At 41.9% G+C, this 23,765-nt stretch overlaps 1 protein-coding gene across 4 annotated transcripts in view; it reads right to left on the bottom strand.

Moving 5' to 3' along the window:
• usp3 (ubiquitin specific peptidase 3) overlaps nt 1-23,765 on the bottom strand; it is a 97,335-nt gene that overhangs the window by 16,402 nt on the left and 57,168 nt on the right. For all 4 annotated transcript variants that reach the window (XM_078532499.1, XM_078532502.1, XM_078532500.1 and 1 more), the window contains 7 exons: nt 18,240-18,353; nt 17,149-17,262; nt 15,603-15,749; nt 15,330-15,436; nt 15,176-15,256; nt 5,636-5,754; nt 82-195 (listed from right to left, as the gene is read on the bottom strand). In XM_078532499.1, the coding sequence (XP_078388625.1) occupies nt 82-195; nt 5,636-5,754; nt 15,176-15,256; nt 15,330-15,436; nt 15,603-15,749; nt 17,149-17,262; nt 18,240-18,353 (796 nt within the window). The remainder of the gene's footprint in view (nt 1-81; nt 196-5,635; nt 5,755-15,175; nt 15,257-15,329; nt 15,437-15,602; nt 15,750-17,148; nt 17,263-18,239; nt 18,354-23,765) is intronic.

The following is a 23,765-nucleotide window of genomic DNA, read 5'->3' as shown; positions in this document are numbered from 1 at the left end:
TTCAGTCAGTGAAGATATTCTGCAAATATTTATATCCTCAGATAATAGCAGATAAAGTGCCTTATATCCGAATGCAATTACCTCCAATAAGAAGCACTTCATGTCTAGGCCTCGCAGAGGGAATTCTACATATGTATCTATCTTATTTCGCAGATAAGCTGTCCAATGAAATCTTTTCAGATGCAAGCATAACACCTAAAGTTAAAAAGGAAAAAATAAAAGATTTTGTGGGAAAAGTTAGAGTAATTCAGTTATTCAGTTCATGATGTAGCAACTTCCTTCAACACATTCAATTATAACATGAACAACCAAAACAACCCTGACCAGTTTCAACATTACAATGAACATAACCTAGAGTTAAAGGGACTTTTACAAGAAAAAAGGGCCTTAATATGATTCAAGTGCTACAAAAGAATCATGCTTCTTTAAATTAATGAGTTGTCTGAGTTTTCTATCAATTTTAAATTAATTGATTAATAGTCAACTCACATATAAAACAGCAGCAACTATGACTTTACACTTTCTAGTGCCACAGTTTGCACATAAAATGGTGAATATCACATTCTAAAATACAAGATCACACCCTAAACCAGTTTCAACAGTACAATGAACATACCCAGAGTTAAAGGGATTTATACTCTGTTAAATCCCCAAATTAAAGCATTTATCTCCTTTTAGGTGTCTCTGCCAGCCCTTGCTACTCGATGGAACTGTGCCCAAAGCAGCCTGAAGCTCTGATCCAGTCGGTGGGCTATGAGCATCATTAAAACACGGGAAAGTGAAGGCGGACAAGCACCCAGGACTGTGCATAATAATTGTGATTATGTGAGAATTCAGCAGAATACAATTCCCCTTTTGCTGGTCATTAATTCTGAGGAATGAAAATTGCCTAAATAAACAAGTGTTGCTTCTATAGTCAATTTAACAGTGACATTATAAGAACGGGTCAGCAAAAAACACAAATTAAACTGCAGCACTGGCAGGAATGCAGCACTCCACCTACTGCACCCCATCCTTTAAAAAAAACAGAAACCTCAACAGGACTGATTACCAGTTACAGTAAATGAACTGGCTTCTGTACTGGAATACGCAGATCTGAATGAAACTGTCTGCTTTGATGGTTTTAATTAGCTTCTTGCTTTCACTTACTACTCTTTGCAAATGTGGAACATTTTGATTCAAAACAACTGTCTACCACAGGATATGTTAATGTTTCTGTGCAAGAAGATGAAGGTTGTTTCACTTTTGCCTATTCTACTTGTGAATTAGGAGTTTATTGCCCTGGGGTAAAGCTCCCAATACAAAGTCAGCTCTCGTCAGTCATCTGCAAGGAGTGGCAGTGCAGCAGGCTTGCTTGAGTTTTTAAAAGATTTAAGGATGAAAAGCTGTGTCCCTGTCATTTTTGTATTGAGGTGTAAATATTCTAAACAGAGAGCTCTCATGTTGGGGCAGGTACAAGTTAGCAAGTTATTGCTAACTCATGGAATATGTAGCACGGAGGGGTCAGCTCGATGGAGTACAGCTTCAACAGCGTATTAAACTCGGGAATTTTCTTTTAGGGGATACAATTTGAGAATAAGGGGTCCCCCATTTAAGGCAGTTAGAAGGAACTTTCTGTCCGAGGGTCATTAGTCTACAGAATTCTCTACTTTACTCTAAGGCACAATGGAGGTTGGGTCATTGAATATATTCAATGCTGAGTTAGAGAAGTTTTTGATCAGAGATGGTGGAGGTTGTTACTGGATTAGTATCGCACAGGCCCAGCATGGGGCCTGGGTTTGAATCCCACCATGGCAAATGGTGAAATTTGAATTCAGTGAAAATCTGGAATTAAAAGACTGATGATGACCACAAAATTGTCATAAAAAACCCATCTGGTTCACTAATGTCCTTTAGGGAAGGAAATCTGCCATCCTTACCTGGTTTGGCCTACATGTGACTCCAGGCCCACAACAACGTGGTTGACCAAGGGCAGTTAGGGATGGGCAATAAATGCTGTCCTAGACAGTGACAACACATCCCATGAACAAATTTTTAAAAAATTAATGGCACAGCAGGCTTGAGGGGCCAAAAGATCTACTTCTGCTTCTATTTCTTACATCCTTATGTGCCTCTTCATAGATTTCAAGGGCTTTTTTTGGTAAACCTATTGAAAAAAGTTCAAGACCTTAACATTAAATTCTTATGATAGGGATCCCAGCACATCAGTGCAAAAGACAAGGTTGAAGCATTTGCAAACATCTTCAGCCAGAAGTGTCAAGTGGATGATCTAACTGAGCCTCCTTGAGGTCCCAGTGGCACAGTGGCCAGCCTTCAGCCAATTTGATTCACACCATGTGATATCAAGGAACAGCTGAAGGCACTGGATACTGCAAAAGCTATTGGCCTTGACAATATTCCAGCAGTAGTACTGAAGACTTGTGCTCCAGAATAACTGCACATCGAGCCAAGATGTTCCAGTACAGCTACAATATTGGCACCTGCCCAACAATGTGAAAAATTGCCCAGGTATGTCCTCTCTACAAAAAGCAGGGCAAATCCAATCTGACCAATTGCTGCACCACCAGTCTACTCTCGGTCATCACCAAAGTGATGGAAGATGTCAGCAACAGAGCTATCAAGCAGCACTTAGAAATAACCTGTTCAGTTTGGGTTCTGCCAGGGTCACTCAGTCCCTGACCTAATTATAACCTTGGTCCAAACATGGACAAAAGAGTTGAACTCAAGAGGTGAGGTGAGAGTGACTTCCCTTGACATTAAGGCAGCCCTTGAAAAACTGAAGTCGATGGGAATCAGGGGCAAAACTCTCCAGTGGTTGAAGTCATACTAGCACAAAGGAGGATGTTGTTGGAGGTCAATCATCTCAGTCCCAAAGCTGTCCACCATCTACAAGGCACAAGGGAGGAGTGTGACTGAATACTCTCCACTTGCCTAGATGAGCACAGCTCCCACCATCCAGGACAAAAAATTTGCTTGGTTGGCACCCCATCCACCACCGATGCACAAAGGAGCAGTGATTACCATATACAATATGCACAACAGCAAGGTTCGTTCAACAGCACCTTCCAAACCCGCGACCTCTGCCGCCTAGAAGGACAGGAGCAGCAGAAGCATGGGAATACCAACGCCTTCAAGTTCCTCTCCAAGCCCCACACAATCCTGACTTGCAACTATATCGCCACTCCTTCACTGTTGCTAGGTCAAAATCCTGGAACTCCCTTCTAAACAGCACGATGGGTGTACATATACCACACAGTCTGCAGTGGTTGAAGGCGGCAGCTCTCCACCACCTTCAAGGACAATTCTGCATCTCGGTGCAAAATGCTGAAGCATTCGCAACAATCTTCAGCCAGAAATGCTGAGTGGATGAGCCATCTTGGCCTCCTCCGGAGGTCCCCAGCATCACAGATGCCAGTTTTCAGCCAATTCAGTTCACTCCATGAGATAACAAGAAACGGCTGAAAGCACTGGATACTGCAAAGGGTATGGGCCCTGACAATATTCTGGCAATACACCAATAGTACTGAAGACTTGTGCTCCAGAACTTGCCACTCCCCTAGCCAAGCTGTTCCAGTACAGATACAACACTGGCATCTACCTGGCAATGAGGAAAATTGCCCAGGTGTGTCCTGTACCCAAAAAGCAGGACAAATCCAACCTGGCCAATTACCACCCCATTAGTCTGCTCTTGGTCATCAGTGAAGTGATGGCTGCGGTCATCACCAGTGCTATCAAGTGGCACTTGTTTAGAAATAACCTGCTAATGCTTAGTTTGGGTTAAGCCAGTGTCACTCAGCTTCTGACTTCATTACAGCCCTGGTTCAAACATGGACAAAAGAGCCAAACTTCAGAGGTGAGGTGAGAGTGACTGCCCTGGACATCAAGGCAGCATTTGACTGAGTATGGTGTCAAGGAGCCCTAGCTAAAATAGAGTGAATGGGAATCAGGGGGAAAACTCTGTAGGTTGGAGTCATATCTAGTACAAATGAAGGTGGTTGTGGTTGTTGGAGATCAATCATCTCAGTTCCAGGGCATCACTGTACCAGTTCCTCAGGGTAGTGCCCCAAGCTTACCATCTTCATCAATGTTTCATCAATGACCTTACTTCCATCACAAGGTCAGAAGTGGGGATGTTCGTTCATGATTGCACAATGTTCAGCACCATTCATACCTCCTCAGGTACTGAAGCAGTCTATGTCCAAATGCAGCAAGACCTGGACAATATCCAGGCTTGGGCTGACAAGTGGCAAGAAACATTCGTGCCACACAAGTGTCAGGCAATGACCATATCCAACAAGAGAAAATCAAAGCATCGCCCCTTAACAGTTCAGTGGCATTACCATTGCTGAATCCCCCACTATCAACATCCTGACGGGGTTACCACTGACCAGAAATTGAACTGGACCAGCCATATAAATACGGTGGCTACAAGAGGCTAGGAATCCTGCACCAAGTAACTTGCCTCCTGACTCCTCATATACAAGACACAAGTCAGGAGTGTTATGGAATACTCTCCACTTGCCTGGAGGAGTGCAGCTCCAGCAACACTCAAGAAACTTGACACCATCAAGGACAATGCAGCCGCTTGATTGGCACCCCTTCCACAAACATTCACTCCCTCCACCACCGACGCGCAGTGGCAGCAGTGTGTACCATCTACAAGATGCAGTGCAGAAACTCTCAAAGGCTCCTTTAGGCAGCACCTTTCAAACCCATGACCACAACCATTTCGAAGGACATGGGCAGCAGATACATGGGAGCACCACCACCTCAAAGTCCCCCTCCAAGCCAGTCACCATCCTGACTTGAAAATATATTGCAGTTCCTTCGCTGTCATTGGGTCAAGATCCTGGATATCCCTCCCTAACAGCACTGTGGGAGTACCTACACCACGGGGACTGCAGCGGTTCAAGAAGTCAACTCACCACCACCTCAGGGGCAATTAGGGATGGCCAATAAATGCTGGCCTAGCCAGCAATGCCCACATCCCGTAAATGAATTAAAAAAATGAGGGATGGGTAACAAATGCTGGCCTTACTAGTGACATCCACTTTATTCAATTAAGTGCAATAGATGTGCGGGGTGACATAACCAACTTTTACTGCACATTTGGTATCAGAAACAGATACTTTGCAGCAGAGTGTCCTACCCGTAAATCCTTAAAAACTCAGCGAGGCTTTCTGCACTGTTGTTCAATGGAAGTACTGACTAATGCTGGCGTGCACAGAGATCAATCGTCCCACCAAGCAACTGCGAGATTGCAAGCTATATGTACCAATGACATCACTTGTACTGTACAATGGAGGCCAGAAAGTTAATTATGCGGCCTTGCAGCACATCCTTATTGTTGAAACTAGTCCACTCAGTGATCACTGGATGGGGATTTAAATGTTTAAAAAGGCTGTAGAATCACTGCATTTTTAAAGTGATTAATGATGGCCACAAACTTGTGCTGAAGTCAAGTCTGTTGATAATGTCCTCAATTGTCAAACTGAAAACTGCAATTCAGACACGTGTTTTGTAAGATTACACAAACTACAGAACTCCGAGCCAGGTTTGAAATCAATAACATCCTGATAATTATTTTGTATTTGATCTCTCAGCAACTCAGCCGCCCAAAAGGCAAAATACTAACCTTTGGCAACTTTTGAATCCAAAATTTCTTGGTGCTCTTCTGTCGCTTTTTACATTTGTGGCACATATAGAGCTCAGTTTCATCCAGCTCCTCCAAGTCTGTGAAACTGCGTAGGCAATCTGCAATAAAAATAGCCCAGAGAACTGCAATTACTGGCTCTCCAAACACTTCATCTGTAATTAATTTTTCATCAAATTAAGTAATTCCAGTCTCAGAAAAGAAAATATGAGGTAATGCTTGCACAGTGCCTCAAAATGGAAATTAAAAAGTGAAAGTACAATACAACAATGATCATCATCTTTAATCTGTTCAGGCACTCAAAATTATATGGGGTTTTGATAGAACTGATAGGGAGAAACGGTTTCCATTGACAAGAGGGTCATTGACCAGAGGACACAGATTTAAGGTAATTGGCAATGGGAGGACTGGGAGATTATCTGACATTTTTTTTAAAAGCTCAGCAAGTTATGATGATCTGGAATGCATACCTAAAAGGGGGTGAAAGTAGATTCAATATTAACTTTCAAAAGGGAAGTGGATGCAAATACTTGAAGTGACCATACCGTGATAGAATTCTTCATCAAGATGGAGAGTGACGTAGTTGATTCTGAGACTTGGGTCCTGAATCTTAATAAAGGAAACTATGATGGTATGAGGCACGAGTTGGCTATGATGGATTGGGAAACGTTACTTAAAGGGATGACGGTGGATAGGCAATGGCAAACATTCAAAGAGCGCATGGGTGAACTGCAACAATTGTTTATTCCTGTCTGGCGCAAAAGTAAAGCAGGAGAAGTGGCCAAACCATGGCTTACAAGGGAAATTAGAGATAGTATTAGATGCAAGGAAGAGGCATACAAATTGGCCAGAAAAAGCAACAGACCTGAGAATTGGGAGCAGTTTAGAATTCAGCAAAGGAGGACCAAGGGATTGATTAAGAAGGGGAAAATAGAGTACGAGGGTTAGCTTGCAGGGAACATAAAAACTGACAGTAAAAGTTTCTATAGGTATGTGAAGAGAAAAAGATTGGTGAAGACAAATGTAGGTCCCTTACAGTCAGAAACAGGGGAATTTATAATGGGGAACAAAGAAATGGCTGACCAACTAAATACATACTTTGGTTTTGTCTTCACAAAGGAGGACACAAATAACATACCAGAAAAGTTGGGGAACACAGGGTTTAGTGAGAGGGAGGAACTGAAAGAAATCAGTATTACTAGGGAAATGGTGTTGGGTAAATTGATGGGATTGAAGGCCAATAAATCCCCAGGCCCTGATAATCTACATCCCAGAGTACTTAAGGAAGTGGCCCTAGAAATAGTGGATGCATTGATGGTCATCTTCTGAGATTCTATAGACTCTGGAACAGTTCCTACAGATTGGAGGGTAACTAATGTAACCCCACTATTTAAAAAGGGAGGCAGAGAGAAAACGGAATTATAGACCAGTCAGCCTGATGTTGGTAGTGGGGAAAAATCTAGAGTCCATTATAAAAGATTTAATAGCTGAGCACGTAGAAAACAGTGGCAGAATCGGACAGAGTCAGCAAGGATTTATGAAAGGGAAATCATGCTTGACAAATCTACTGGAATTTTTCAAAGATGTAACTAGTGGAGTTGATGAGGGGGAGCCAGTGGATGCGGTTTATTTGGACTTTCAGAAGGCTTTCGACAAAGTCCCACATAAGAGATTGGCATGTAAAATTAAAGCGCATGGGATTGGAGGTAGTGTATTGAGATGGATAGAAAACTGGTTGGCAGACAGGAAACAAAGAGTAGGAATAAACGGGTCTTTTTCCAAATGGCAGGCAGTGATGAGTGGGGTACCGCAGGGATCGGTGCTGGGGCCCCAGTTATTTCACAATATATACTAATGATTTAGATGAGGGAATTAAAAGTAATATCTCCAAATTTGCAGATGACACAAAGCTGGGTGGGAAGGTGAGCTGCGAGGAGGATGCAGAGATGCTTCAGTGTGATTTGGACAAGCTGAGTGAGTGGGCAAATGCATGGCAGATGCAGTATAATGTGGATAAATGTAAGGTTATCCATTTTGGTAGCAAAAACAGGAAGGCAGATTATTATCTGAATGGCTATAAATTGAGAGAGGGGAATATGCAACGAGACCTGGGTGTCCTTGTACACCAGTCGCTGAAGGTAAGCATGCAGGTGCAGCATGCGGTAAAGAAGACAAATGGTGTGTTGGCCTTCATAGCCAGAGGATTCGAGTACAGGAACAGGGACGTCTTGCTGCAATTGTACAGGGCCTTGGTGAGACCACACCTGGAATATTGTGTGTAGTTTTGGTCTCCTTATCTGAGGAAGGATGTACTTGCTATAGAGGGAGCGCAGCGAAGGTTTACCCGACTGATTTCTGGGATGGCGGGACTGACATATGAGGAGAGATTGAGTCGATTAGGATTATATTCGCTGGAGTTCAGAAGAATGAGGGGGGGGATCTCATAGGAACCTATAAAATTCTAACAGGACTAGACAGGGTAGATGCAGGAAGGATGTTCCCGATGGTGGGGGAGTCAGAATCAGGGGTCACAGTCTGAGGATATGGGGTAGACCATTTAGGACTGAGATGAGGAGAAATTTCTTCACCCAGAGAGTGGTGAGCCTGTGGAATTCGTTACCACAGAAAGTAGTTGAGACCAAAACATTGTATGTTTTCAAGAAGGAGTTAGATATAACTCTTGGGGTGAAAGGGGTCAAAGGGTATGGGGAGAAAGCGGGAGCAGGCTATTGAGTTGGATGATCAGCCATGATCATAATGAATGGCGGAGCAGGCTCGAAGGGCCAAATGGCCTACTCCTGCTCCTAGTTTCTATGAAAAAAAGCTGCAGAGCTATGAGAGAAGAACAGGCAAATGGTACCAATTGGGTAGCTCTTTCAAATAGTCGATACAGGCACAGGCACTATGCAACTGAATGATTCTGTGATTCTCGAGCCTCAGATGTCTTTTGCAAACCAGAGTTGCTGCATTAAGTTTGCACATGGCTAGGACTCTTCCCCAAAACACTTCAAGAGGCCTCTTTTGGATGGTAGTCTAGTGCAGTATTTGGAGAAATTAGCTGCAGTCTGCATTGGCTCTGCTATTCTAATGGACACCGTTGATGCATCTAGAGTTTTTAATTACGTTTACTGAAATAAAAATATCCACGATACATTGTCAACACTGCTTTTATGCGTAGCATCCTATTTTTAATTTGAAGAGAAGTTCATATTTCAATTGAAAAAAAGAGCAAAATATATCAGGCAAGAGCTTGAGGGGAAAAGTAGAGGATCCTGATTGCATTACCAGAGTCATCTGCATTGAAAAAACATTAGGAGAGACAAATTGCAAACTATTTAAACTCAATTCAGAGAAGACAGTCTAAATAAAGGTCAGCACTCTTGCACATTAACATTTCCAACTTAGTATCAATGGGAGCATCATCCGTAGACATGGCAACACCTTAGGGTGTTCTCTATGTTAAAATAGAAGTTGTGTTATTGAATAGTGCTCTCTCTCCTCCCCCATGCTCCTCACATAGAATTCTCTATTCCCAAATTAAATAAAATGAGTCATAAGAATTTGTTAACAGTATCTGACACACCGATATTGGTGAGATTCTCAACATATAAAATGCACTGGTTTTAACCAGATCACCTATCATGCTGTGCAAAGATAGCTCTGGAGTCTTTACCAATGTGCCACTTACAACAGAGATTCACCTAATAGTATAATATGGAACAGGAGACAGCCATTAACCCCTTGTGCCTGTTCTGCCATTCAATCAGCTAACAGTGTAATATGGAACAGGAGACAGCTATTCAGCCCCTTGTGCCTGTTCTGCCATTCAATCAGCTAACAGTGTAATATGGAACAGGAGACAGCTATTCAGCCCCTTGTGCCTGTTCTGCCATTCAATCAACTAACGGTGTAATATGGAACAGGAGACAGCCATTAACCCCTTGTGCCTGTTCTGCCATTCAAATCAGATCTGTACTTTAAATCCATTTACTCACCTCTGATCCACAACTCCCGAGACCCTTACCCAACAAAAACATCTCATTATTCAAGTTTCAAATTTCAACTGCTCAGCTGCTCAGAATTCATAGCTTCAGAGTTATTGAAAAGGTACTGAAGCAATGTATCACGTGGCTGCTTCAGGTTAAAAATTTTCCTCACCTTACTCATGATATAAATATAGTGGCTCTCACAGATTATAGCCATATTGTTCATCCCTCTATAAACCTGCCTGAGCTCAAATATTTATACTGTTTGTCCCATTTCCCATGCTGGGTTTATCATTTTTGCCCAGATGCAGCACTTCTATTGTCTTCTCTCTTGAGATGGAGGGATATCCTATGAGGAAAGATTAAATAGACTGGGCCTTTATTCTCTGGAGTTAGAAGAATGAGAGGTGATCTCATTCAAATATACACAATTCTAACAAGGTAAGACATGGTAGATACAAGAGGGACGCTTCCCCTAGCTGGGCAGGGGGCCTAGAACCAGGGGACACAGTGTCAGAATACAGGAAAGGCCACTTAGGACTTCACTCAGAGGGTGGTGAATCTTTGGAATTCTCTGCCCCAGAGGGCTCTGGAGGCTCGATCATTGAGCCTGTTCAAGGCAGAGTTCAATGGGTTTCTACATTTCTACATATTAAAAACAGCAAAGGATACAGAGATAGTGCAGAAAATGACACTGAAGTAGGAGGTCAGTCATGATCTCACTCAGTGGAGAGGGTTCAAAGGGCTGAAGGTCCCAGTCCTGCTCCTATGTCTTATGTTCCAAAGTTTTCTATTTCTCAGCTATTTACAGGAGTATTAATGTTTGCTCATCTATTTCCTACATTGGATTTGGGGTTCTTGTTCTCTTCAACAGCCAGCACTCTCACCATGCTTTGGGTTTGACTGACAGACCGACCAACCAACCAACTGATGGACAATTTCTTTGATCCAAAATATCCAAGTTCAGCATCAATGCATTTCAAATGTCCCCCTTTTGCCCTGCCATGAAAATCAGTCCTTCTCAGCGACTTATCAAAAACAATATTGTTAACTTATGAATTATTTACAGGCAAACTTTTTTTTTTAAATGTTGCAAGAGAAAATATATATATTTGTGGCGTAATCTTTCTTCATTTTAATTTCTTTTGCTTGTTGTCATGTGCTGCAGAAGGTCAGGATGAAAATTAAAACTCCCACATTGTATCACTTACATGCTCAGAATGTGAAAATCCTAGATACTGGAAATCTGAAATTAAAAGAGAATGCTGGAAACACTCAGCAGGTCAGGAATTATCTGTGGACACAGAATCAGAGAGAAACTAACTTCTGACAAAAGATCATTGACTGGAAACGGGAATTCTCTTCTCTCCCTGCAGATGTTGCCTGACCTGCTGAGTGTTTCCGGCATTCTTTGTTTTTATAAGCAAATCCAACTGGTCTACCAATCTAACATTTATCTTGCCATTAGTAGCCTGATTTGAATATTTTGTTGTATTTCCTTTCCCTCTGGCATCTTCAAGAATTGAAATTAATATATTTAAGAAGCTCAGCTTCTTTTCCAGTGATCTTTTGTGTGGACAATATGAGCAATGATCCATGCCAAACAGTGACAAGTCGATTAGTTTAATCAATGTGTGTGTCAAAGAGCCATTTGAGCATTGTTGTGGAGGGCAGCCCCTGCTTCCACTACAGTATGGTTCAGTGACTCCAGAAGAGCTGAGAAGGTGGTGAGGCAGTTTGGGGGGGGTTCACAGGGCAAAGGCGGTGTGAGAGGTTGGTGGTTGAACACAGAAATTACGTGTTATAGTAACAGGGGAGTTCATGAGCTTTTTGACACTAGGACCAACATTGCTCCTGAATAGAGCCAAAATCCAGCCATGACATGATTAACAATAAGCTCCCTCTACAAGGTGCATCTCAAGTTGATAAGGCCATAAAGAAAGAAAGGGCAAAGGCGGTGTGAGAGGTTGGTGGTTGAACACAGCAATTATGTGTTATAGTAACAGGGGAGTTCATGAGCTTTTTGACACTAGGACCAACATTGCTCCTGAATAGAGCCAAAATCCAGCCATGACATGATTAACAATAAGCTCCCTCTACAAGGTGCATCTCAAGTTGATAAGGCCATAAAGAAAGTTAATGAACACTAATTATGATTAGAAGTACAGAATCTAAACGTTTTTATAATCGCAAATTTATATAAACCTTAGCAGACCACAGCTGGTACAGTGTGTCCAGTTCTGGATTCCAAACTATCGGAAGGATTGTTGAGGCAATAGAGAATGCACACAGATTCACTAGGGTCACTTGGTAGCACAGAATTTGAATCTTGCTGAAAAGAGACACACGCTGCTGAAGCTTTTCCTCTTGCACTCAACAGGACAAACGCCAAAATGCCAAATTTCAAACAATAACAATTTACACCACAGGAGGAAAGGCCGCTGATTGGTTGGCAAGTCGACTGTTCAGCTGAGGCGTTGCCATGGCGAAGGCAACAGGGAACTATAGGCTCCCCTAGCTCCCAGGTCATTCAAAAAAGACCAAGATTGAACATATTCATATTCCTTCTTTTGCAGAGACGGGTCCTTCTGTATGAATATACATCAGTTCTAGCAAGTGTAAAATGAATGATGTTATGAGCTTGACTGGTTATCTTAAATTGGTTGTTAGCGTAGTAATGCAAGGACCCATTCTGTGCAAACAAAAGGAATATGGTTAAGTTGGATTTTCTATGTAATTTTATGTATCTCTGACTTATCTAATGGCTCTATTTTCTTCTTCCAGTCTAATCTGTTATTCCAGAACATTTAAATTCTCTATAGTAATTTGGTAGTACAGAATTTGAGTATTGCTGAAAAGAGAAACATTTTGACACAGCTTTTCACCTTGCACTCATCAGGACAATCACAAGAATACAATGTACTGAAAGAAGACATTTGTATAAATAAATTTGTTGTTCTTCCTTGCATTGTACTCCAAACAACCTAGCCCTACTGCAGAGACTTGAGCACAGAAACCAGGCTGACATAGTGGTAATGTCACTGGACTAGCCCAGGATAATGCTCTGGGGTCATGAGTTCAAATACCACCATGGTAACTGGTGGAATTTAAATTCAATACAGAAAAATCTATTAATTGAAATCTAGTCTCAGTAATGTTGACCATGAAACTATCATTGATTGTCGTAAACACCCAACTGGTTCACTAATGTCCTTTAGGGAAGGAAATCTGCCATCCTTACCTAGTCTGGCCTACATGTGGCTCCAGGCCCACAGCAACGTGGCTGACTCTTATCTGCTCTCTGAAATAGCCTAGCAAACCATTCAGTTCAAGGGCAATTAGGGATGGGCAACCCATGTTGGGCTTGCTAACGACGCCCACATCCCATGAAAGAAGAAAGCAAAAAACACTACGATGCAGCATTGAGGGATTGCTGAGTTGTCAGAGGTGTCATGTTTTGAGTGACATGTGAAACCAAAGCTCTAACTGCCCCCTCAGCTGGGTGTAGAAAGAAAAGCAGGGAGTTCTTCAGGTATCTTGGCCTTCAAGCCACCGCCATCAAAACAGATAATGTGATCATTTATCTCGCTGCTACTTGTGGACCTTTGACGTTTGTAAATTTGTGACGGCATTTTCCACATTACAATAATGTTTACCTTTCAAAATAATTTATATTCGGGTGTCCTGGGGCTATGAAAGCGTATAACGGCAGGTTCTTTTTGCTGTGTTTGAGATACCATTTACACTCCAGTCTCTAACTGCTGCAACAACCATGAGTGCAGTCATTCTGATATATTTGTAAAAGGCATGTCTTAATGGTTAAGCCAATTCTCTGAACTTCTACGTTTCTACGAATTACGTCATTCCTTTTATTTATGACATTTTGTCTCGACTGTTTCCTTAATCTCTCCAAAACTGCTCTATTCAGTTTCTCTAAAATTAACCGCTTAATTTAGGGCGTGCTCATCCCATGTAAAGACTTTCAATCTGCCCCAGAATTTGTGCAATCTCGTGGATCAGAAACCCACTATGCTACACAAATTTCTAGCCATGAATGGGGGAACAGAATAACCCTAATCTCAAGGCGAAGTTTACAATAGCCAGCCAAAGATGAACCCAATGCAAATGCTTTTGGGAAGGACTTTCCTAGGGTCTAACCCACATGCACTTTGAATATAACTTTTTTGGAGAAAGGAAGAGATTTCTTTGAAACTAAAATACTTGCCCTTTAAACCGTCCTTAAAACAAACAAAGTTTCTCACTAAACACATCATCTATCACTGTTCCTTTTAATACGACTTGGGATCATAGCCACAATCGTGCAATATAGGTATGGCAAATGCTATTGATTAGTGATTTTAATCAGGAAAAAGCTATATCAGCACAGAATAAAATTTGCAATACTCCAATAAAATTTCTGAGTGAGTCATTACAAAGTTTTTGCAGGTATGAAATTTACAATACATTTGTTGTAATAAACAGCTTATTGAGCAGAGAGGACAGATGGAAGGGGCTGGTCTGCCCATAAGCAGGAGTCCGAGTGAATCTGAATCTGCAAGACCAGGTAGGTAAATGTAAATTACATCAAATAAATTCGAACCAGAGTAGTACAGTGGCTGGAAACAGAAATAATGTAATCAGGAGCCAAGTTAGTTACAGCAAAATGTAGGATATCCTGGATCTGCAAAGTTTCCAGAAGTTGCGACTCAAGCAGAGGAATGTAGAGCTCAAGGACAAGCTGACTATACCATGCAACATGTGAGCAAAGGGAAAGTATACGGAGGACACATTCCAGAAGAAAATTATCCCACAGTTGGAGGGGGACAATAAAGCAGGGACACAGGTGCTAGCCTGCAGGAAGGAACAGTACATGAGTATATGAAGATAGTTATAGTCTGAAAAAGGAAAGATATTACTAATGGTAATACTCAGGTGGAATCTAAAACAGTAGCAAATCAAAACTGAACAGTGCCAAATAGCAAATGCAATGCAGAAATGAAACCCAAAGACCATAAAGCAAAAATAGGCAGTTAGCAACAGCCAGCAATAAAATTGAAATATTGAACCAAACAACTCACTCAAAATATTTTCTCAACCGTTTCAGATGAGTTTTTATTTCTTCAGACTGTTAACAACAAACTAGCAAACAATGTATGACGATCTAAATAACTTGCAAAACATACTTCAACTTGGAGAAAACTGTCCTGTGGGAACTAGTCCCAGGCACAGGCCTAAGGCTCGAGTTGGCTTCAGAACTACTATCTGTATTTATGGTATGGTTGAGAGCTGTGGCACAGCAGGTCTGTTATTCCTCGCAGTGGGTAAGGAAACACTATTTTCCACTGACTTACCATAGAAAATGCCACAAGAGGTCTCAGTTTAAATAGACATTTCGTAGTTAAACTGCACCTTGCTGTCTAACTTTCTTCCTCCTTTATTTGAGGTGGCTTTTAACGGCCTGTTCATTGTTAGTTAGTTACCAATTTTATACTCCTCTTTTCACTTATGTAAACATTAAAACCAAACAGAACCTTACCACGTAGGGTACATACTGGTCCATTGTCCTGGTTCTTGGATCTTTTGTTTCTGAACTGACTTGGGATATCTAATGAAAGATCTTGAAAGAAAAAACATGGTTGAGAGTATAATAAATCCCTATGTAGGAAATATTCTAAAACAAAAATACTTACCAAGGAATGGATCAAACTTTCTGGATTCGGTCCCACAAATTAGACAGTTTACTTCATTCTGAAGTATTCCTCCAAATATGTTAGTAACAACTGTTGAAACACCATTTCTGAAAGTAAACAAAATATTATCAATAACAGTAAAATGGAGAAGAGACAGCTCAGTTGTCAAATAACCAACAACTACACACCACAACAATGATGGTCAAGACACAAATACAGCATTTGGCAATATATTTTATCTGATACACGATACGGACGAAATCAAGGACTTACATGCAGCATTTACTGGATGAAGAGATGCTCGAGCTGTCTGGTGAGATAAATGAAGTTGTCATACCATTGTAGCTCCGCTGAAGCTCTAAGTGGAGATGGTCTAACAAATATCGCATAAATTCATGAGCATCTTGCTGTTGATATCCTCTGCACATGGAGACAGAGAAAATCATTATTCAATCTTCCTGAGGCACAAAATTTCAATCATTTGATTCTTTCCATTACAAATTGTTTAGAGCATTGTGCTTAATCTGATATTCTTAATGAGGGAGTTGCAGTTTGTTGGATAAATAAGCTAGCTCTTCTGCAAAAAGTGACAAATTTTAACTTCACTGTTATAAAACTGTTCATATTTGGTGCGAAACCTTGATGTTGTCTACAACATTGGAATACACCATCCTTACTTGGAACTATATCACCGTTCCTTGTGGGTGTCGCTGGGTCAAGATCCTAGATCTCCCTTCCTAACAATACTGTGGGTGTACTTATACCACAGGGACTGCAGCAGCCATGCTGCAGTCTCTGCTCTCAACCACCTTCTCAAGAGCAATTAGGGATGGGCAATAAATGCTGGCCTAGCCAGCGACACCCACAACCTATGAAAGAGTAATAAAAAATACATTTTTGTGAAACATTCATGCACTCTGTGATACCTTGCCTCGGGAGGGAAAAAAAAATTTTCTGAAAAGTACTGGCAAATATCTGGATCATTTGGGAAGTGGTCACTGAGCTTCCTGGTGGGCCAAGGCACTATGTGCAATGAGAATTATGTAACAATGAACCACCCCTGGTGAAGGGAATGGGCCTCTTTAACTGTAAAATGGCCTCTCACACATTACAAGTGATTAGCATAGCTTTTACAGACCTCACTATATTATGCTCCAATGGGGAATTCTCTCCCTCACTGCATCCAGCATTGCAAATTAGGATTCCCCATTATTAATTCTAGCTCCATGATAAAGCAAATGGTAGTAATTTCAATTCACTTGCCTGGAAACACTCATTTTGTTGAGGGAATTCAATGTGATGACTCCTTACTTAGTGTTCCATACTATATTTGTACATAGAAAAATTCCTTTAGATTCTATACTCTATGGTGCAGTTTTGAAACACATTATGGATAGCCTCCTAATCACAGTTACTACTTACAGTTCGAGGCAAGGCCACTCAAACAAACTCAAAACATTAAGTAGGTTTACAAATCTCTAACTCCCAAGAATCACTATGCTGTTTTAAGTTGACATTGCTACAAAATAAATTGTGAAATCAAAGCCACATTTTCTTGATTGAACAGGCTTCCACAGGTAATTGTGTGTGTTCTCAGCTAGTTGGTTAACAAGAATTAGGGCTGTTTCGCAGAGGCATCTTAGTTGTGGAAAAGAGGGCAGCACAACTGATTCATTATACTCTCTCTAATAGTAATTCACATCAGCAAAAACTACACGTGCTAGGAGTATACAGCAGGTCAGTCAGCACCTGTAAGGAGAAAGGCAGTTCAACATTTTTGGGTGTGATTCTTCCAGAACAACTCTCCTCTGCTGCCTACCTGAAATTCGGCATGATTTTCCAAATTACATAGAAGAGAGATTCAGGACAGAATGCAGTTTGGCTTCCTTGCCATAAAGCGCAGAGAGTTTTCCGGAACTCTTCAACCAAGGAGCTGTAATATTTAACAGGGAAACAAAAAAAAGGTGCATAATTAATAAGCACTGCTCTAAGGCTCCAGGTCCTAGTTACTAACTCCCATATCTTCTCGAAAGAGAGAACCATACAACACACAGGATCTTTTGACCAAATGAGCCTGACCCAGTTTTTTAAAGTGCTATCCACGCAGTTCCATTCTCCTACCTTACATATTAGCATTTTATTGCATCATCCTCCCATTTAAAATTTGTTATAGATTCCACCCTCCCACTATTTCTGGTATAAAAAAATATTTGCAGTCGCTAAACCATCGTTTTTATAATATCCTGAGGTCTTCAGGGTCTTGTTTAAAACTCAAGATATACTACAGGCATAGCACACTATAGCAGTAGCATTTTTACAGCTGATTTATAATTTCTCTCAGCCATTAGCTAATGAGGCAAGGCAAGTGCTGAACAACATTCAACCCTTTTCTACTCCTCTTTAACATGAATTAGAATCAGAATGGTGACAGTACAGGAGGACATTTGGCCCCAGTTGTCTACACTGGCCCTCTGAAGGAGCAATTCACCTATTGCCAGTTCCCTATTAGCCCTGCAATTTTTTTTTCAGATAAAAATCCAATTTCCTTTGAATGCCTCCACCACAATTAGGCAGTGCATTCCACATCGTAACCGCTCACTGCTCAAAAAAAGACTTTGAACAAGGGCGTAACATTTGTAATTCTCCAATCCTCTGGTAACCACTATCCCCCACTCCAAGAGTCTAAGGAATTAACAGTCCGAAAAGATGAGTTCAACTTGGCTCAATTCAAGTGGATTAACTTTTATCAATACGAAAGTGAGAAAACTTGCCTGCAGCTCGAGTTAAAAAAGTGTTTCAACATGGGCTTTTTTGTGGCCTCGATTTTACATTTTTGATTAGCTCTCACTTGTGTCCATTTTATTAAGTATTACAGATTATTATAATAATCAGAGAGATGTAGCAACATACACACTGTTATCTCCTTGGCTCCTGGTGTGATAGGTCCTTCTACCTGCAGTTTTACCACTGCGCAACTCCACTGCTGGAAGCTCCTTGAAATAACAGCAGAATTGCTGAATGTTGCTGCAAGTGAAGGAAAATAACAAATCGGTTGAAAAGCACATCATCACTACCTTTAAATCCAAAAGTGTGCGTTTTTAAAAGCGCTAATTGCCTGATTTTTCCAAAGTACCACTGTTGAATAATACATGCCTCAGAATAGTCACAAGGCAGCAACCTGATTGATGAAGTGCCCAGAACAAGCCAACACAGTACAAATAGTTTCCAACAGATTTATGAACCCAGAGGTGAGATTACAGCCTGAAGATCACTTCAGGGAATTCGACACTGTAAACGTGATGAGTTCCGGCAGTGTGAAAGCCAGTGTTTAATAGTGCAACTAGGTATCAACAGTGCCCTGAAGCGAGCTCAAGGCAGTAATCTCACTCTGTGCACATATTTCTATTGGAAGCTATTCATACTGTGCTCTCTTGTTCTGAACACTTCATCAATCAGATCATTGCCTTGATATTGCTCTTGGGCATGAATTATTTTAGGAGTGAAACATTAGAAAAATCATGCACTTAACCCTCAGGTCCGAAAGTGTGGCTTTTTAAAGAAATAGTAAATCTCTCAGAAAAAATGATGAGTGTCTACCATACAATTCACAGCAACAGACCCAGTTAAAATCACACTCTATATATCTTATTTACAGCAAATCTTTTTAGGATCCCTAGCCTGTACTGTATTGAAATGGGGTTCAAGTCTTGCTGGAAATTTAAAATACATGGTGTAGGCTAAAATCTTGTGCCTCCACCAAGTTACTAATTCAGAAAAAATAATTGAAAAAAAATCACTAGCAGGCTCTCAAGAACTTTGTTGGTTTAGTTAGTGAGCAGTTAAAGTAAACAGGGCAGAAAGTACCCAGGTTCAATCTCTGGTCAGTGTTGAAATAGCTAATCTCAGTCAGAAGGCAAAAGGAGTTCCAAGCCACTCAAGTTCCCCTCCAAGCCACACACCATCCTGAATTGGAATAATATCGCTGTTACTCCTCTGTTGCTGTACCAAAATCCTGTAACTTCCAACAGCACTGTAGGTGTACCTACACCAGGCGGACTGAAACAGTTCAAGAAGCTAGCTTACCACCACCTTCGCAAGGGCAGTTAGCGATGGGCAACAAATGCTGGTCTTGCCAGCAATGCCCATGAAAGAGTAAAAAAGAAATCGTCAGTTCCACAGCACCTTGGTAAGAAAAGGGAAAGCCAAAGAACCTGCTTGAAATGCATGTTATCGGGCAATAGCAGAAATAGGGCTGGACTTGAACAGTTTACTGATCAGATAACATCTAGGTTTACAACTCAAGAAATATCCCAACTCTTAAGAACTGTCCCTTGTCCTTTCCTGTGAACAGGAGCCTACACAGTTGACAACATGGAGCTGAATTGAGCCTCCAAGTCCTACCCTTCGCACCACTGCTGGTGCGTGCTCCTCCAAATCAAAATGTCATCAAATCCAAAGTATCCAATATCACCAAGGGGGCTCTGAATAACCCCCTCCAATTAAAACATTTCAGGAGTGATGGATTCTGCAGAGGTATTCTCCTGAGGAAGCTGAGTTCAGGACACTGTACGAGGGATTTTTGAACCAATACCCACTAAGCAGCAGCTTAGTTTTGTCAGCTTGCTGAATGAAATACTTATTCTGCCCCCTCCTCAACTGAGGGTATTATTTAGGGGCTTGTTGGGCAGAGACATTTCCCAAGGCCATGCTAGTACTGAGGTATTGAGTGCTGAAGCCCCACTGGCTTCCAGGTGTTACTGGAGAGAACCTAATTCTGCTTGGCCCCAACGAGTTGATTCTCAGGGCCTCTCAGGGAAGGTGAGCCTTCCACCACTTTGAAGCCTAGTGGAGGGAAGATAAGCCACCTCCTTTCTACCACATCCACAGGTGAGAAGAGGATGTAGCAGCCCAACTGGCAAGCCTGTTCTGCTCTCAATGACAAAAATCAGGACCTCTTGAATGGTTGAATGGAGGTGAGAAGCAACCACTCCCTGCAGGAGGGAAAGAAAAGGAAAGCTCACTGAGATAAAATTTGGGAGGGTGATTGAAGAGACGGGAAGCCATAGGAGAGCAAGGAGCTACACTTCACACTCATGGCACAGGCAGGGTTTCTTATTTAGATTCCTTCCCATGAAGTGAATTCCCACTTCACTCCTACTCTGTCTGAGTGATTTTTCCCTTCTTTGTTTCCGTCATTTTTAAAATTTTAACCTCTCCACACACACACACATCCCCCCGCCCCCCGCCCCCCTTTACTTCCTACCAGGCAGGAGGACAATTAAAATAATCACAGTGACTTATCACACCGATCTTCTTGCTGCCTTCCCACAGTTGTATTTTTACTTGCTCTATTGACAGGTGAATGGACCACCGCTGGAAGGTTGCAAGGTCCTTTTTAAATACGTAGATCTGGCTCCAAAGACAACATAAGACCTGACTGCTAATTTAACCCAAGGCATGTCTGTCTTAAAATAGCTGTCATGGTTTCCCCACAATCAAAGCGGCAAGAGGAGCCAAGGTCGCCAGAAGCCCAAAAAGGGGAGTGAATTGTATTTCTTTTTGTTTCTTTGTGGACTAAGAAAACCAAGAATGCTCCTGTATTCCCCACAAAGGAACCCTGGGCCTTACCAGCCGAGACCTCCCCACTCCTTACCAGAATGCCTGGACCGTTCCTTTGCGTCCCCTACAACAGCCCCCCCATTGCTCAAAATCACAATCCTGGTAGTGGCTAGCAAATGCTTCCTGCTGGATTTGGGCAGGGGACTGATTAGGGTTGGGAGGTGGGAATGGGTAGTTGGCCTATCTAGAGGAGTGCTAGGAGGTTAAAATCTCCCAGGCCCCACACTGTGAAGGGCTGGACGTTTTGCTGTCTGCTTTGGTTCCTGCCACACAACTCCTGCTCGGAGTTAAAATTGGCTATTTAATCTTGAATCCCCATGTGAAAAGTCATAGGAGATTGACAAGTGTGAATAAGCGTATTTCCATCAACTCCTACATCATACACAATGAGTACAATACATTAATTGCACCTAATCAGACCATGTACAATCCAAAGCATTTTTGAACAGATCAATTTATTTCCATCCCAAATTCAACACTGAGCAGAACATTTCATTAATCATCAACTATTATACCCAACAGTATTGTATCTTGGCAGTTAAACAAAACATTTAGAGAGGAAAGTGCTTTTTAAAAAACCCTACACGTGGAACATTAGGCAAGCACTGAAAGCTTTGCATTCAATCAATCATCAAATTCTGAAGGTTAAATACATGTCTGCGAGCTTTGTCATTACTTAGACACAAGTTTTCAGTTATCACTAAAGGTGCCATCTTTTGAATCTATACTGCAAGGACAGTTATATTAATTAGTAGCAGCAGTGTGTGCCACATACAAGATGTACTACAGCAATTCGACAAGCCTCCTTCGACAACATCTTCCAAACCCATGACCTCTACTACCTAGAAGGACAAGGACAGCAGATGCATGGGAACACCACCACCTACAAGTTCCCCTCCAAGCCCCACACCAGCCGGACTTGGAAATGTATTGTCGCACCTTCACTGTCGCTGGGTCAAACTCCTGGGACTCCCTCCTTAAAAGCACTGCCACTACACCACATAGACTGCAGCGGTTCAAGGAGGGAGCTCACCATCACCTTCTTAAGGACAATCAGGGATGGGGCAACATATGCTGGCCTAGCCAGTGATGTCCACATCCTGTGAAAGAATAGATTTTGAAAAAAAGACACGCACCACCCTGACTTGAAAGCATATCAGCATTCATTCATCATCGCTGAGTCTAAAATCTTCCTAACAGCACTATGGGTATAACATGGACTGCAGCGATTCAAGGCAGCTTCATGGCCTTATCAAGGGGAATTAGGGTTGGGCTATAAATGCTGGCTTAGTCACCGAATCTTTCATCCTCTGAATGAATGAAAAAACCTCGCAGGGTAACTGTATATTACTATGTCACCACCTCAGGTGGGACTGTCCTGTTAGTTGGAGGACCCTGGGACACTGTCTGAAAGGTATGAATCCATGAATATGACTGTCAGGCTGTTGCTTGGCGAGTTTGTTGGACAACTCTCAATTTTGGCTTAAGTCTCCATCGAAGAGCACTGTGCAGGGCTGATAGGTTGGATGTATCTGTCATGTCCGAATCCAGAACTTAGGTCAATGCCAGTTGGGTCCATCTGGTCTTATCCTTATTATGCCTTGTTGTAGCAGTTTAGTACAACCAAGTGTCTCGATAGGCTTTTTCAGAGAGCAGTTAAGAGTCAACCACATTGCTGTGTGTTCTGTAGTCACAAATAATCCAGACCAGGTTAAGAAGCTTCCTTCCTTCCCGAAAAGATATTATAGAGCTAGTTATAGAACTAGTTATGTTTCTGTGCCAATCTGGTGGATCCGTTGTCACCATTACCAATACTAGCTTTTTAGTCCAGGTTTATCCAATTAACTGAATTAAATTCCTCAACTGCCATGGTAGGGTTTGAACGCTCACTTCCAGATTAATAGTCCAGGCCTCTGCATTATGCAGTACTCTCGTTGCACTACCATAACCACTAATACGAAACATCTCTTTGACTTCCCTCTTAACCTCAATGCTGTTTTTCTCCCATCCTTTATGTATCTTTCACAAACCATCATCTGCCTACGTAAAATCCATCAGCCTAGGCCCGAACAAAGTGCTGTTTACTCAGTGCACAACTGGATTCACCCTGAAGCAACAATACACCAAATCTTTCTGTAGTACTGAAGGAATTAACATATTTTGCTGCTTAATACACAATTATTCTTGATTTTGAGAAACAGAAAGCACTCCAATCTTTATTCTAACTGCTGTATTGCACAGTGCACACTTTATAATGTGTTAAATCATACGGCCAGTATGTGATTACTGATAAAACTGCTGCAATATGGTAGAGTATCCCTGCTGCTAAAAACATTTCAAAGACAGACTGCAACAAGGGCTGCAAAATTGTATCAAGGTCAGACTAGAGAAATTCCAATAGATTTGGTAAGCATACAGAACCTACTTAATCATTTAGCATTTCACTATTCAGATCAGGCTTGTGCAACTGGCGGGCCGGAATGCGGCTTGCAACCCCTCTGCACCCAGCCCGCCAAACATTGTTGGATGTACAACAGACAGATTTGAAAAATGCTGTAAAGCTGCTCATCCAATCAGAGTCTGGGCTCTCTCTGCATTTGCTGCTGAAAAGCTCAATAGTGCCAGAAGCGGGAGCAGGGCACACAGCACGTGCGCCGGGAGGGGTGGGGAGAGCACGGGCGGGGGGGCGCGAGAGAGAGGGTGCAGGAGAGGGAAGAGCGAGCGAGAGGAGGGCGAGAGAGCGAGAGGCTCACTCCCACTCTCAGGGTTCTCATTCACCCTCAACCCCACACACCAACACATACTCTTACATGCAGT

The sequence above is a fragment of the Cetorhinus maximus genome, chromosome 30 (genome assembly GCF_964194155.1).
Source record: "Cetorhinus maximus chromosome 30, sCetMax3.hap1.1, whole genome shotgun sequence".
NCBI lineage: Eukaryota > Metazoa > Chordata > Chondrichthyes > Lamniformes > Cetorhinidae > Cetorhinus > Cetorhinus maximus.
The sequence above is the reverse complement of the archived record's forward strand: the minus strand, read 5'-3'. Positions and strand labels throughout refer to the sequence as shown.